The sequence below is a fragment of the Elephas maximus genome, chromosome 12 (assembly GCF_024166365.1).
Source record: "Elephas maximus indicus isolate mEleMax1 chromosome 12, mEleMax1 primary haplotype, whole genome shotgun sequence".
Classification (NCBI taxonomy): domain Eukaryota; kingdom Metazoa; phylum Chordata; class Mammalia; order Proboscidea; family Elephantidae; genus Elephas; species Elephas maximus.
In genome coordinates, this window is record NC_064830.1 from 102,417,543 (window position 1) to 102,430,566 (window position 13,024).

General features: G+C 45.9%; 1 protein-coding gene across 4 annotated transcripts in view; it reads left to right on the forward strand.

Annotated features, from left to right (window-relative positions):
* The window catches only part of TRRAP (transformation/transcription domain associated protein), a 126,917-nt gene that overhangs the window by 104,084 nt on the left and 9,809 nt on the right, over window positions 1–13,024 (forward strand). For 2 of the 4 annotated variants that reach the window (XM_049902657.1, XM_049902656.1), the window contains exons 60-66: window positions 122–222; window positions 5,064–5,265; window positions 6,760–6,924; window positions 8,329–8,419; window positions 9,666–9,865; window positions 10,820–11,081; window positions 12,541–12,766. In XM_049902657.1, the coding sequence (XP_049758614.1) occupies window positions 122–222; window positions 5,064–5,265; window positions 6,760–6,924; window positions 8,329–8,419; window positions 9,666–9,865; window positions 10,820–11,081; window positions 12,541–12,766 (1,247 nt within the window). The remainder of the gene's footprint in view (window positions 1–121; window positions 223–5,063; window positions 5,266–6,759; window positions 6,925–8,328; window positions 8,420–9,665; window positions 9,866–10,819; window positions 11,082–12,540; window positions 12,767–13,024) is intronic. The other 2 variants (XM_049902659.1, XM_049902658.1) reach the window with 1 other exon arrangement.

Below are 13,024 nucleotides of genomic sequence, written 5' to 3' on the forward strand. Positions count from 1 at the left end.
GTTTCGGGTATACTTGTCAATGATATTAAGGACTTACTGCCTTGATAAATGTTTTTATGATGTTACTGTTGATTGAGGAATTTTCAAGAATTTTTCTCTCTTCATTTTGTTATTTAAACAGGGCCTTGAAGTTATTGAATCTACAAACTTGAAATACTTCACAAAAGAAATGACAGCTGAATTTTATGCACTGAAGGGAATGTTCCTGGCTCAGATCAACAAGTAGGTGTATTATCTGGGAGGAGGGTAACAGAGAAGACTTGAACAGAATGTTTAAATAGATGATTTCTAACTTGAAATGTTCTTGGCTCAGATCAGCAAGTAGGTATATTACTTGGGAGGAGGGTAACAGAGAAAACTTGAAAGGAATGTTTAAATAGATGATTTTTAACTTGAAACCAATGTGAAGCCCGAGGCAGAAATTAGTATGATTTAGAGACAGTCAGGTATAATATTTAAGGTTTTGTACCACTGTAGAGATAGTGGCTTTCAGCAGATAGATAAGCCAATTTAACGTGTGGTGCTTAAAAAGCTTTTTTAAAAACAAGTTGCTTGAACACAAAACTGTTGTTAACAAGGATTAATTTCGTCACTTTCTAAGCCTGACATTTTGGAAGAGTTGATTCCTCTTAGGGAGATGTGTTCTTGTTTTGGAGCAGAGATTAGTTCACTGGCCTGCAGGCCAAAGCAGCCAGCCTCCGGGCTTTGTAAATGAAGCGGTATTGGCACACTACCATACCAGAGTTGAATAGTTGAGTTGTTGTGCCAGAGACCATGTGGCCGGAAAGGCAAAACACTTGAACTGTCTGGCTGTTCACAGAAAAGGGTTCCTGATCCCTCTTGTAGAGAAATAAACATTTTGTAAAAAGTATACTTACAAAATGCTACCTGTTGACATGTATAAAGCACTAAAGCCTACTTTTTCACGTTTCGAGTGTACAAGGATTACATTTTAGCTTGTTTTTAAATAACGAAGCAATGACGTGGAATTCACATGAGAAAAATTCTCCATTTGAAAGTGTAACATTCAGTGGGTTTTAGTGTATTCACAGTGTTGTATGACCATTAACCCGTTGCCATTTCGAGTCAATTCCGAGTCATAGCTACCCTACAGGACAGAGTAGAACTGTCCCTTAGAGTTTCCAAGTGCCTGGTGGATTTGAACTGCTGACCTTCTGGTTAGCAGCCATAGCACTTAACCGCTATGCCACCAGGGTTTTCTGTATGACCGTTAGCACACACTAATTTTAGAATATACCACCCATCCGTCAGATTGTCTTACTGTGGTGGCTTGTGTGTTGCTATGATGCTGGGAAGCTATGGCACTGGGGTTTCAAATACCAGGAGGGTTTCCCATGGTGGACAGGTTTCAGCGGCACTTCCAGACTAAGACTAGCAAGAAGGACCTGGCAATCTACTTCTAAAAAAATTGACCAGTGAAAACCTTATGAGTAGCAGTGCAAACGTTGCCTGATACAGTGCTGGGAGATGAGCCCCTCAGGTTGGAAGGCACTGAAAATACTACTAGGGAAGAGCTGTCTCCTCAAAATAGATGAAAAACCTGCTGCCATCAAGTCGATTCTGACTTATAATGACTCTATAGGACAGAGTAGAATTGCTCCATAGGGTTTCCAGGGAGCAGCTGGGGGATTCAAACTGTTGACATTTTGGTTAGCAGCCTAAGTTTTTAAGCACTTAGCAACCAGGGATCCCCTCAAAGTAAAGCTGATTTCAATGACATGGATGGAATAAAGCTTTCGGGACCTTAAGTTTGCTAATGTGGCACGACTCAAAGTAACAAAAAACAGCTGCAAACGTTCATTAATAACCAGAAAGTGGATGAATCTAGGAAAATTAGAAGTCATCAGAAATGAAATGGAACACACAGAGATCGGTTACCTAGGGTTAGTGAGCTGAAGTGAACTGGTGTTGGCCACTTTGATTTCAGTCGTATAGCCTACTATGCTGGGAAAGACAAAATGAAAAGGAATGGTGTCACATTCATCGTCAGAAAGAACATTTGAAGATCTGTCCCGAAGTACAACCAAAATGGATGTCAGAAGAGACTCTGAAACTTGCTTTTGAACATAGAGTAGCTAAAGCAAAAGGAAGAAATGATGAAGTAAAAGAGCTGCACAGAACATGTCAAAAGGCAGCTCGTGAAGGCAAAGTATTTTAATGAAATGGGCAAAGACCTGGAGTTAGAAAACCAAAAAGGAAGGACACACTTGGCATTTCTCAACCTGAAAGAACTGAAGAAAAAATTCAAGCCTCTAGTTGCAATATTGAAGGATTCTACAGGGAAAATATTAAACGACACAGGAAGCATCAAAAGAAGATGGAAGGAATACAGAGTCACTGTACCAAAAAGAATTGGTCAACATTCAGTCATTTCAGTAGGTAGCATGTAACTAAGAACCGATGGTACTGAAGGAAGAAGTCCAAGCTACACTGAAGGCATTGGTGAAACAAGGCTCTAGGAATACCAGTTCAGATGTTTCAACAAACGGATGCAATGCTGAAAGTGCTCACTTGTCTGTGCCAAGAAATTTGGAAGACAGCTGCCTGGCCAACTGACTGGATAAGATTCATATTTGTACCCATTCCAAAGAAGGGTGATTCAACAAAATGCAGGCATTCTTGAACAATGTCAGTAATGTCACCCACAAGTGCGATTTTTGCTGAAGATAATTCAAAAATCGTCGCAGCAATACATCAACAGAAAACTGCCTGAAAGTCCAGCCAGATTCAGAAGAGGACGTGGAATGAGGATTATCATTGCTGATGTCAGATGAATCTTGGCTGAAAGCAGACCAGAAAGATGTTTACCTGTGTCTTATTGACTATGCCAAGGCGTTCCACTGTGTGGGTCATAACAAATTAAGGATAACATTGCAAGGAGTAGGAATTCCGGAACACTTAATTGTGCTCATGAGGAACCTGAATATAGACCAAGTGACAGTCATTCAAACAGAATGAGGGGGTACTGTGTGGTTTAAAATCAGGAAAGATGTGCATCAGGGTTATATTCTTTCCTCATACTTAATCAATCTGTATGCTGAGCAAATCTGAGAAGCTGGACTGTGTGAAGAAAAACGAGGCACCAGGATTAGAAGAAGACTTATTAACAACCTGCAGTATGCAGATAACACGACTTCACTTGCGGAAAGTGAAGAGGACTTGAAGCACGCACTTACAGGATCCAAGACTACAGCTTTCAGTACGGATTACATCTCAACATAAGGAAAACAAAAAACCTCACAACTGGACCAATAAGCAACATCATGATAAACGGAAAAAAGACTGAAGTTGTCAAGGATTTCATTTTACTTGGATCCACAATCAGTGCCCACGAAAGCAGCAGTCAAGAAATCAAATGATGTATTGCATTGGGCAAATCTGCAAAAGACTTCTTCAAAGTGTTCAAAAGCAAAGATGTCACTTTGAGGACTGAGGTGCGCCTGACCCAAGCTGTGGTATTTTTAATTGCTTCCTATGCATGTGAAAGCTGAACAATGAATAAAGACTGAAGAAGAATCGATGCCTCTGAATGGTGTTGGCAAAGAATATTGAATATACCATGGTCTGCCAGAAGAATGAACAAATCTATCTTGGAAGAAGCACAGCGAGAATGTTCCTCAGAAGTAAGGATGGCGAGACTTTGTCTCACTTTGAACGCGTTATCAGGAGGTACCAATCTCTGGAGAAGGTCATCATGCTTGGTAAAGTAGAGGGTGAGCGAAAAAGAGGAAGACCCTTAATGAGATGGATCGACACAGTGGGTGCAACAGTGGGCTAAAACATAACTGGCTGTTGTGGGGCTGGCACATGACTGGGCAGGGTTATGTTCTGTTACGCGTGGGCTTGCTGTGAGTTGGAACTGGCTTGATGGCACCTAACAACAATGAAATGGTAAATTCTGTGTTTAACTTACCATTTTACATTCCACCAGCAAGTTTTTGATTACTGATCCAATCTCTCTACTTGTTTCAGGTCTACTCAGGTTCTCTATTTCTTTTTGGCTCAGTTGGCAGTTTGCACCTTTCTAGGAATCAGTCCTTTTGTAGATTACTAACTTGTTGGTATACATTTGTTCATAGTATTCCCTTAAAAATTTTTATTTTCTGTAAACTTAGTAGGAATGTCCCCTCTTTTATTTCTTACTTTAGTAATTTGTGTCTTCTCTCTTTTTTTCTTAGTCTAGCAAATGGGTTGTCACTTTCATTGATCTTTCCAAAGAACCAACTTCTGGTATCATCAATTTTTTTGTATTTTTCTCTGCAGTCCATTTCATTTATTTCTGCTCTGCTCTTTACTTTTCTACTTGCTTTGAGTGTAGTTTTCTTTTTTCTTAAGGTGTAAGGTTAGATTATTGATTTCTGATCTTCTTTTAATACAGACATTTTAATATAGGTGTTTGGCAGTATCCTCAGAAAGTTAACATGGAGAATTACCGTATGACTCGGCAGTTCTCCTGTTAGCTTACACAACCAGAGCTGAAAACAGGAGCTGAAACCAATACTTGTGTATGGCTGTTCCTCTGCGGCCTTATTCACAGCGGCCAACAGATGGAGACAGTCCAAAAACCCATCAACAGTTAATGGATAAACAAAACGGCGCTGGGTTTTGTGTGGTCCATCAATACAAGGAAATGTTGTTATTCAGCCCTAAAAAGGAGTGACGTTCTAATTCACGCTGCAACACGGATGAACCTTGAAAACATGATGCTGCGTGAACGAAGCCAAACCAAAAGGCCACGTATTACATGGTTTTATTTATATGAAATACCCAGAATAGGGAGATCCGTAGAGCCAGAAAGCAGAGTGGTAGTCTCCAGGGGCCGGCCGGGGGAGAGGCAGGTGGGGAACAACTGCTTACTGGGCGCCGGGCACTCTTTTGAGCTGATGAAACTGTTTGGAACTTGATACAGGTGACAGTTATACAACATGGCGAGCACACTAAATGCCACCGAAATGCACGTTTTAAAACCGCTAGTTTTATGTTACCTGACTTTCACACCCACTCAACGAATAGCATACCCTTTGGTTTGTGTCCTCTCAAAGGTCTGAGGAAGCGAACAAAGCCTTTTCGGCAGCCGTGCAGATGCACGACGTCCTAGTGAAGGCGTGGGCCATGTGGGGCGACTACCTGGAGAACATCTTCGTGAAGGAGCGGCAGCTGCACCTCGGCGTCTCTGCCATCACCTGCTACCTGCACGCGTGTCGCCATCAGAATGAGAGCAAATCCAGGAAGTACCTGGCCAAGGTGAGGCCAGAATAGTTCACGTGGCCCAAAACCCACCTGGCACCTGTCAAGTTTGACCCCAACTTAGCTATTGTTTAATAATCCGTGCTGGTGGGAGGCTTGGTCAGGTGTTAGCTCTTAATTTCCAGTACTCCAAGATGTCTTTCATAGTTTTCTCTCTTGTTCTTTTTTTTCTTTCTGTTGTGCTGAGAATACACACAGGAAAACATCCACCAGTCCAACAATTGCTGCGTGTGCAGGTCACTTACACTGATTACGTGCTTCACGTACAAACGTTCTCACTATCCCTTTCCAGATCATTCCACCACCATTGAGAGAAACTCAGTGCCCCCGAAGGAAAAATTCTCTCTTTGCCCCTCCCTCCTGCCCCTGGCAATGACTAATAATCTTTGGTTTCTATATATTTGTTTCATATAAGTGAGATTATATAGAATTTGTCCTTTTGCGACTGACTGACTTTGCTCAGCATGGTGTTAAGGTTTGTCCATGTCGTGCACCCGTAGTTCTCTTTTACAGTTGAGAAAACCAGACCTAACTTAGTGTCACCCGACTTTTCCAGTGTCAGAACCTGGACTGGAGCCTGGTGTTAGGACTCCAATTCCTGTTCTCTGTGGAATGTCAGGCTGGATGAAATCCTATGGGCTGACCCAGGGTGTCTGGGGGTAGAACTTAGAGTATCTCAGCTGTGGGGTCACACTCCTCACAGCAGAACATGAGCGGGTGTTCACTAGTGGTAGCTCACAGTGACTCTCTGGTCTGCTGTGGCCGTCTGCTAACTAAAAGGTTGGCGGTTCGAACCCACTCAGCGGCTCCATGAGAGAAACGCCTGGCAGTCTGCTGCTGTAAAGACTATGGCCTAGAAAACCCTATGGGACAGCTCTACTCTTGTCACATGGGGTTGCTATGCGTCAGAATCGAGTCGATGGCACCCAACAACATAGAAACACCAACCAGCTATAGTAATAACTGTGGAAATGCCCAGTTCCAAAATTGCTGACTTCTAGATGTAATTATTTTTGACATTTGTGAGTACTAGGCTGCCCAGAAGTGGCTGCCTGATCCAAGAGTGGTGGTCATCCAAGATTGTTAGCAAAAATCCACTTTGTTTTGATTAGAGGACACATTTTGAATTAGCAGTTTGGCAGGCCCTGGCTTGCTTTAACCATGGCGTAACTGGCCACCACTAGCTGACAGATTTAGATCTGTTAGTAATTGTCACTAAAAATAATCAAAATGAAAACAATGTTCAAATTTAGTTTTCATTCATACTGTGAGGTTTATACGTTAGGTTTCGCAATATTTTTGGCCCTTTTGCAGATAATCTTCCACTTGTCAGTAAAAAAAACACACCAAACCCAGTGCCGTCGAGTCGATTCCAACTCATAGTGACCCCTTGTCAGTAAAGCTACTCTATATTTTAATGTTGGAAAAAAGTCATTTGATTAAGGGCCTCAGGATTCTCATTCAACTCTAAAACTTTTCTTTCTGTCTTAGGTGCTGTGGCTTTTGAGTTTTGATGATGACAAAAACACCCTGGCTGACGCTGTGGACAAGTACTGCATTGGGGTGCCACCTATCCAGTGGCTGGCCTGGATCCCGCAGCTGTTAACCTGCCTGGTCGGCTCCGAGGGCAAGCTGCTCCTGAACCTCATTAGTCAGGTGGGAGCAGTACCATGTCTTCATCACAGAGCAATCCTGTCTTCATCTCATATTTCTTTTTTCCAGAAGGAAAACTTACAAGCTCAAAGGATTGAAAACGATCAAGGAGATATAAGTGTTTGGGTGTCACTTAATGTTAGGCACAGTCAAAAACTATTGAAGAGCATAGTAGCTGAAACGCGGTATCTGCTAGGATGATACAGTGTTACAGTGTCTTTGCTCAAGTGTCTTTCCACACATGATGCAAGTGAAATGAACATTCTGTTAAGCTGTAAGATTACTAATAGCTACTCTGAGAGTTACTCACAATGAAATGTGTATTCGGTTGACGTTTTATATTTCATTTCCTGTCATGGTCCTCAGAGGTTTTATTAAGACTAAAACCGACCCATAATTGCGGTGCCTGTTGCCCTTCGTACAGTTCAGCTGATGTTGAAGGTTGTGTGGACTGGGGGTGGGGCTGGGGAATTGGACAGACTGTTATTTGGTAAGGGTTCTGGAATGTTCCCCTGTGAGAAGTGTAGAGGAAGGCCCAAAACATTGGAAACTTGTATGCACTTGGATCTGGGATGCAGTACCTTTGACCGTGCTTATTCTTACAAGATCACAGAGAGAATGTATCTTTGTCAGTGGCTAGCCCAGGAACTATTTTAGAATGTACCGCATGTCATTCTGTTTGCTCTCCACATTTGCGTCCTTAGTGTGGGACTCAGAGTTGGTTTTGTTTTTTCCTGGAGAGGCTGTAGCTGTGTTTTTTGCTTAGAGCTGCTCCGTTGGGGTGAAGTTTCTGCCATGTGGTGTTGTCACTCATTGAGCAAGTCTTAATGTACATAGCCAGCCACCCTGTGGCCATCGGCACTTAGAGGTTGTTCCTTTCTTCATTTGGTGGGCACATTTTGAAGGGCCAGGGTAACAGGATAGCGTCTGCTTGGCCCTGCCGAAGGAGCGTTTCTTCCCTGGAGTGGACATTGCTGTGTCCTCACTGTAGTTACACAAAGTAAAGCCATTTGCTAGTGGGCCTGCTTGTCAGTTAACTAAAGTCAGTCCCCAGTTCCCAGTGCACTGCACCTAGCAAGACTCTGGTGTCCTGATGTTTCTGTTAATTGGCCTGAGGAAGAGCCAGGGACTTGGGCGTTTTGCCTTCCTCCGTGTACAGAGTGCGGTGAAAGCGCGGTTTCCGACCCAGGTCGTCCCTGGAGACTTGGTGAAACGCAGGGCCTCTTAAAGCTAAACTAGCCGTCCCGCCTGCCCATCAGTCAGGTCTGATGTGTGAGGTCACCACGCCAGGTTTACTTTCTGTTTATGACTCGGTGTCAGTTTTGCACAAACGCCAGTTGGCTGTGATCTTGTCTCCATTGAGAGACACAGTGATGAGAGATGCTGCTACCCCGTGTCTCTGAGCAGGTAGGACGAGTGTATCCGCAAGCCGTCTACTTCCCCATCCGGACGCTGTACCTGACACTGAAGATCGAGCAGCGGGAGCGCTACAAGAGCGGTAGGTCCGGGGGCAGGGGCGGCTGGCACAGCCTACCCTCAGCTCACTGCCTGGCACATGGGCCAGTCCTGTCTTCAGCCAGTGAGGGACACGTGGGGCCGGGAGGCAGCGTGTGATCCCTGGGTGAAGTCTGTGGTTCTCCCTGGCTATGCTAGAAAGGCATTTATTTACCTGAATGATTGGGTCCTTTAGGTAGGGAAAGTACGTGAAGTCTGTAGCTACAGAAAGTTATAAAGTTTCACTTGCTTCGTTAGTTACAAACACATCCCAGCGTTAGTGTTTACACATCCCAGCGTTGGTTACAAACACATCCCAGCGAGCAGTGTGAATGTCAATTACTCCATGTACCTGTTGTACTGGTTGTAAGGAACACTTTCAGTTGTCAAAAGAATTGGCACACAAAGCAGTCTTAGCAGAGGTTTGTAAAAATTTAAGTCAGAATACAAGATTTTAAAAATCTGTGTTGAATAGTCCTAGTATGTAAAGAAATAACTCATTTAGTGGTGTCAGTTAACCCACTAAGCATGGTACTTTCTAAATAGTTAAAGGACCAACTGTTTGCTTCACAGTGTTTTAACACCCAGACGTTCATGGCACGAGGCCAGTCTACCTAAGGACCCCTCTTCGTCTGCTGGGTGTGCAGTTAGTTGCCCGTTGGCTGGGTGGTGGGTTAGCGGATAGTGCGGTATGGTTCAGCTCTGATCTCCGGGGGTCTACTTAAATAGATTCATGGTTTTTATTAAACCAAATATATATATTTTTTTTAGTTCTAAGATTTAGCTGAAGCCAGAAAGGGGGGCATTAGGGAGCCTACAATCTGTTTCCCATAGAGCAAATGACAAGTTTTCAAAAGTATCACTTATATACACGATTTGATTTTCCTAGATGGAAAAAAAAAAAAAAATTATTAGGCGTGTTTATCTTAGATTCTGTAAACTGTAGGAGCAAAGACTTAGTTCTGTAAGTAGCAAGGAATGTACTGTGAAGTATTCTTCTAAATTTCTCATTTTAGAAATAGTCACACTTAAGAGAGAGGCTGAGGGTGTGAAGCGAGGGTGTCGACAGCCACGCTGGTCCTCCCCTCACCCCGGAGCAGGGCCGTCTCCCGCTTGCCGCAGAGCAGCGGCCTCGGTGCGTAGCGCACTGTCAGGAACGCGCGTTCCTGTGGCTGGCGGGTCCCGTGGAGCACTGAGCTCTCACGTGGTCAGTGTGGTGCTGACATTGGCGTTGTGTGTGTTGCTCTCAGATTCTGGACAGCAGCAGCCCAGTTCAGTGGGTAACCAGTCCCATTCTGCATCAGATCCAGGGCCCATCAGAGCCACGGCCCCCATGTGGCGCTGCAGCCGAATCATGCACATGCAGCGGGAGCTGCACCCCACCCTGCTGTCGTCCCTGGAGGGCATCGTCGACCAGATGGTCTGGTTTCGGGAGAACTGGCACGAGGAGGTACTGGGTGCGGGCTGGGGCGCCGGCTCTTTGCACGGGGCCTGTGGCACTCTGTGCTCTGAGGAGGTACCAGTGCGGAGAGGGGGCACCAACCGCTCACGCGGGGCCTGTGGCACTCTGTGCTCTGAGGAGGTACCAGCGCGGAGAGGGGGCACCAACCGCTCACGCGGGGCCTGTGGCACTCTGTGCTCTCATAGCTGTGTTGCCTTGGGAGGCCGCTGCATGGTCGTTTCATAAACAGTTTCTTTTACCGTTGAATTTAACTATGAACCAGGCAAGTGGTTCACCCTGCTGCACACAAGCATAAGTGAAGCAGATGAAGTTGAGAAACCACTGCTTGCAATTAAAGCGCTTACCTGGATCACTTGGTGAGCTTAGTCACTAAACACCACCAGGGGGCGTTATGGGTGTGGGCTGGAACTGGGAGGGGTCACAGTGACCCCCCCCCCCGGCCCCCAGATGAAGACTGCCCCAAAGCACTGCTCAGCAGCCTGGCTGCCCCTCACTGATGTTTTCCTTAAGGTGACGTGAAAACAATCAGACCTTGCCCAGACGTTGATCTGGGTGGGCCACAGCTTCTAGTTACCACTGGGAGCTTCTGTGTGCCTGCACACAGGTGTGGTGTTGAGGACAAAGCTAGCTGAAAACTGTTTTCCAGGCTTAACCACCAGGAGGGTATGTGCGTGACTACAAGAGGGGTTTTTTTGGGGGCGGGGGGGGGGGTTGTTTTTAACATTTTGGACTTCTCACTGTTCAAAACACCAGCTCACGGTGGCACCCACACAGGTGCCCCATCTCTTTTGCAGACACCGATTTCATGCCCGCTGTGTGCCAGGCCCCGGGTGGACACAGAAGCAGGCCTGGTGGTGACAGGGCTGTGCAGATAAGGGTGTTTTTGTTGCTTGCTTACATCGAGAGCTGTTTTATGAGATGTCTCTGGGCTCTTTCCACCAGGTTCTCAGGCAGCTCCAGCAGGGCCTAGCCAAATGCTACTCGGTTGCGTTTGAGAAAAGCGGAGCCGTGTCTGATGCCAAGATCACCCCCCACACTCTCAATTTTGTCAAGAAGCTGGTGAGCACGTTTGGGGTGGGCTTGGAGAACGTGTCCAACGTGTCTACCATGTTCTCCAGCGCGGCCTCAGAGTCCCTTGCCCGGCGGGCCCAGGCCACAGCCCAGGACCCCGTCTTCCAGAAGCTGAAAGGCCAGTTCACAACTGGTGAGTTTGGCTCCACTCACTGTTCTTCTCAGTCTGAAACATTGAAGCCAATTGCATCCATGCATTGTCATTATCACGGTCACTGTGGGGCAGTGGGCAGCCTCTGTTTAAAACCCAGGCTGAGAGCACAGGTGGACGCTGTCAGTGTCACCAGCCTGAGACAATAGACCCCTCTTCCACTGGAGGACTGGGGTGTTGGAGCCAGAGCTGCCCTGCCCCAATCTGGGGGTTAGGGTTTTCAGCTGAGCCACCCTCTCGCCTGCCACATCCCTTCCGTCACTTGGTTTTCATGGGAACCAGTGTGAGGTGTGGCCATGGGGCTCAAAGGTGCAAGGCTCCAGCTGACAGTGTAAACTTAGGTGGGTCCTGGTGGAGAAACAACAGGTAGATTGTGTTTTCAGTGCTTGCTCCTGGTTCAGGTTCTTGCCTTTTCCTAGACCCACAGTAGCTCCAATCCTGGCTCAGCCACGTACTGTGTGGTCTTAGCCGGAGTTTCTTCATCTGTCACTCGATGTCCTAACCCTCCCCACGCACCTGCGCACCCACCCCACCACTGTGTGCCTACTCACAGGGTCACATCTAGGGGAACTGGTGTGTGTCTGTGCCACCCTCCTGCTTGTGCTCTGGACTTGGGGAGCCCATGGTGGGGGCTCTCCTGCCCGTGAGCACCAGGCGCCAGACAGGACGTTCAGGCACGTGAGTAACCTGTACAGGCTTTTGTCACCTGCCTGCCTACCCACATATGAGAGGCTGTCATGTGAAAACACGTCTGTAAAACGTCCCAGAGCTAAAGGAAACATTTCTGCTTAATGGCTGCGTTTGTAACTGTCTTAGAAAATTTATCCCTGACACGTTAAACATTAGAATAGGTGGTTCTTGGTTTTAGGCGTTTGAAGTATCTTTTTAAGACATGCCGTATCTTCAAAAACACAGTTAAAAGTATGTATATACGTCGGGTAGGTTGAAATAATGTGGAAGAAAACATTTATCCTGTTAACTGGGAAGGAGACTTTGCAGTAGCAGCCATGGCTTGTTTTAAATCCATCCGGGTGCAGTGTGTGCCCTGCTGTCTCCCTAGCGGGCTCTAGTGCTGAATCTGCAGTTCTTGGTGCGTATGCTGGGCACCAGGGGGAACGTGTGGCCTTGCCCACCGTAAGGCTGAGGCTTTCATGGAATGAACCAGTCAACACCCGACGCAGGTGCTCTTTGAAACACACCGATGCGTCCCACAGGGAAATGCTTCCAACATCTTAGAGTAGTTCTTTGTGACATTCCCCTTTGATACGTGGACTACTTTTCTGAAAAAGCTTTAGGTGACTGTTTTATGGGAACCATCATATTTTACTTTTTAAAAAAGTGACTGTAGGTCTTAAGACGTCCACATCACTGAGTCAAGTGGAGGCTGAGACGGAGCGTGCCCAGACAATTGAAAGTGTTCTTAATTGTGTTTATTTTGCAGATTTTGACTTCAGTGTCCCTGGCTCCATGAAGCTTCATAACCTTATTTCTAAACTGAAGAAATGGATTAAAATCCTGGAGGCCAAGACCAAGCAGCTCCCAAAATTCTTCCTCATCGAAGAGAAGTGCCGCTTCCTGAGCAATTTCTCAGCGCAAACTGCTGAGGTTGAAATTCCTGGGGAGTTTTTGATGCCGAAGCCAACACACTATTACATCAAGATTGCTCGGTGAGTGGGTCTGGCGCTTGGCGCTTCCCTCCTGTCTGAGCTGACGGGTAGGTTTGGTGTCTTGACTGAAGGAAATAGGTGTTTGCTTTCAGAAGTACCTTTTTCTGAAACACCACAGAACTTAGGAAAATGTAAAGTTTTCTAGTCTTGAAACGCTTGAAGCGCAGTACCCAGAACAGAATCAGAAAATTGTAAAATTTACTGGCATGTGTTGCTTCTCATATTAAATACAGAAAGTGCCTTGAAGAGGCCTCCCCC